We start from the raw sequence: 2509 nt of genomic DNA, 5'->3' as shown, positions 1-2509 counted from the left end.
TCGAAGGGACTGCGGGAATTGAAGGATAGTGTGACTGGCGAAGGTAGTAATAATGCAAAATAAATAAAAGTGTAAATAGCTTCAAATAGCAGCCTAAATAGTGTGGTGGCGTGGCGCCTTGGGAGTCGCTGAGCTATGGTGGCTGGGGGCCTATGCCTGTGGGCCGTGGCCCGTGCCCATAAGGCCCGTGCTCGGCTGCCTGGGTGAAAACCCTGCACGAGGGCTCCGGTGCAACGCACCAATCCCCTCCTTGTATTCCTCACTTTATCAACCTCGCGTTTATTGCAGCCCTGTCTCTCTGCCATGGTCGATCCCTAACAATGTACAGACTAATAGTGTTACGGAATCACGGGAAACAAAGAGACAAGCTGCGGTAGTTAACACATGAAAAGCGACTATCTAAAAGTAGTGTTAAAAAGTGACGAAGGTGCGAAGCACCGCCGTCGCGTCACAGTTTTCTGCTTGCGATTCGGGGGTCACGTGGTCCTCCCGCTCCAGAGTGGAGCAGCCGCCTGCAAGGCGCGCCACTCCATAACAAATAGGATCTCTGCCTCTGCCCCCAGCCAAGGACGCCGATTGACATCAACTTTCCAGTTTCTCTAGAGCGCTACCGTCTCTTCAGGATCGGCACCAGATATGTCTAAATCGTTTGCACATTATAGCTGCGCGTCGCGGCGCAAAAGGGACACGGCACATGGCTTTTAGGGGTCCTTTTAAAAGGTTAGGCACGGTGGGGATGGAGGAAGGAACCAGGGGCAGATGGTGGGTGGCGCAAGCGGTGAACCCCTAACTAGGAGGGGCGGGAAAGACAGCACGGCACCAGACGGCATTGCGCAGCAAACAGCTTGCTTGCAAGCAGTTGGCAAGTTTTGTCGCTCCGTCGTAGCGGGCCGTAATAGCAGCCGCGTCCCCGGTCAAATGGGCAATCCGCAGCGACGAGGCGTTTGAGGGGCCACGGGGGCTCATCATCATTCGGAATGCCAACGTTCGGGAATGTTGGGAATACTCGCACGGAGTATCTGCAGTACTTGGACCGAGCCAATACAACACTGGTGCCGCGGGCCCGCAAGACGTACCCAAATGCCCAAAGAACAGCCACGGCCTCCGCTCCTAGGAAGACAAGAACAAAGAGACCATATCTTTTTCGAACAAGAGTTCCTCATACAACAAGGGCAGCCCTAACAAGCCGAAGAGCGGCCCTTCTGACAAGCGCAATGAGGGCGGCTCATTTTCTGACAAGGCATCTCCTGACGAGTACAAGGGCTTTGACAAGTACAAGAGCTCCGACAAATACAAGGACAAGGAGCGAGATCACAATGTTCATGAGGGCTCCCCTGACGAGCGCCGGGACGCCAATCCAGACGAAGCGTTTGCTGACCGAAGCGTTTGCTGACCGAAGCGTTTGCTGACCGAAGCGTCTCCAGTGACGATAAGTATCGCGAGGAGCTTACATTGTGTCATGCAAGGCGTGCCCTGACCTGGAAAACCGCACTTGCAAGCGCTGCGACATCCTGGTTCACTCCCGCAACATGCTTTACGCACACGCTGTCTTTTGTGACGCGCTAGCTGATCATGTCGACCACGTCGCTGATAAGGAACCTCGTCACTATATTGAGAATGACCTGGTGATAGGCCAAGTCACCACCGCAACTGATGACGCTGTGCTGGGTGGATATAGCTACGCAAAGATGCGCATTCGCACAACGATCACCGTTCTCATGGATCACGACTCCACCTGTGGCATCGTAAAACGGCCCTCAACACCGTTTCGACAGACCGAGCCAACAGACGTCTCATCAATGCATCCATCTACCTCAGCGTCTACCCGCTCGACGTTCACCATTTGCCAGGCCGCCTCAACCTGGTCCTGACGCCCTTTCCCGACTCGCCGCGACAACAGACGACGAGGCTCAGCGTACCTTTCGGGAGGAACCCGTCCTCGATGCCCTCTGGGACAAAGACGCGACAGGTAACGGCATGCCGACACAGGACGTGGACACGGACCGTGTTCTTAACATAGCAAAGGCAGTCATGGATGACAAAACAAAAAACGAGCTCATCCAGGCCTACGGACAAGATACAGTCTATGGTCGGCTGATCCGAGAGCTCGCCACAGTTAATGGATGCAAGCCCCGAAAGGACAACGAGGGCGTCGTTAATGCTTCCAAACCGGGCCATCCCTTTAAAGTGGCAAACGGTCTTTTGTACAACAGAAACAGTGAGGGTACAGAGCGACTCGTTGTGCCCTTTGGCATGATCAAAACCTTCCTGGCGGAAGCACACGACAACAAACACCACTTTGGCCGACAGCGCATAACTACAGGTCTAAATAGAGTCCACTTCAGAAATAAAAGGCGTGCCATCGAGACGTATATCAAGCACTGCCACGCCTGCGGGTGAACCAGGTCGATAACCAGAAACCTGCTGGCCTCCTCCAACCCATCCAGGCACCTGCTGAACCCATATCCACCATTGCAATGGATTTCGTCATGGGTCTGCCCCTTGCCAA

The 2509-nt window shown here is 54.4% G+C and overlaps 1 protein-coding gene across 1 annotated transcript; it reads left to right on the top strand.

Annotated features, from left to right (window-relative positions):
- Positions 1–152: 152 nt before the first annotated feature.
- On the top strand, positions 153–1393 carry GGTG_14329 (hypothetical protein; the record flags this gene model as incomplete). The annotated part of the gene is made up of 2 exons (XM_009232256.1): positions 153–158; positions 1115–1393. The coding sequence occupies 2 exons, from the start codon at positions 153–155 to the stop codon at positions 1391–1393; spliced, it is 285 nt and encodes a 94-aa protein (XP_009230520.1).
- Positions 1394–2509: the final 1116 nt, after the last annotated feature.

Source organism: Gaeumannomyces tritici (assembly GCF_000145635.1).
Source record: "Gaeumannomyces tritici R3-111a-1 unplaced genomic scaffold supercont2.261, whole genome shotgun sequence".
In the NCBI taxonomy this organism is placed as follows: domain Eukaryota; kingdom Fungi; phylum Ascomycota; class Sordariomycetes; order Magnaporthales; family Magnaporthaceae; genus Gaeumannomyces; species Gaeumannomyces tritici.
The sequence above is the reverse complement of the archived record's forward strand: the minus strand, read 5'-3'. Positions and strand labels throughout refer to the sequence as shown.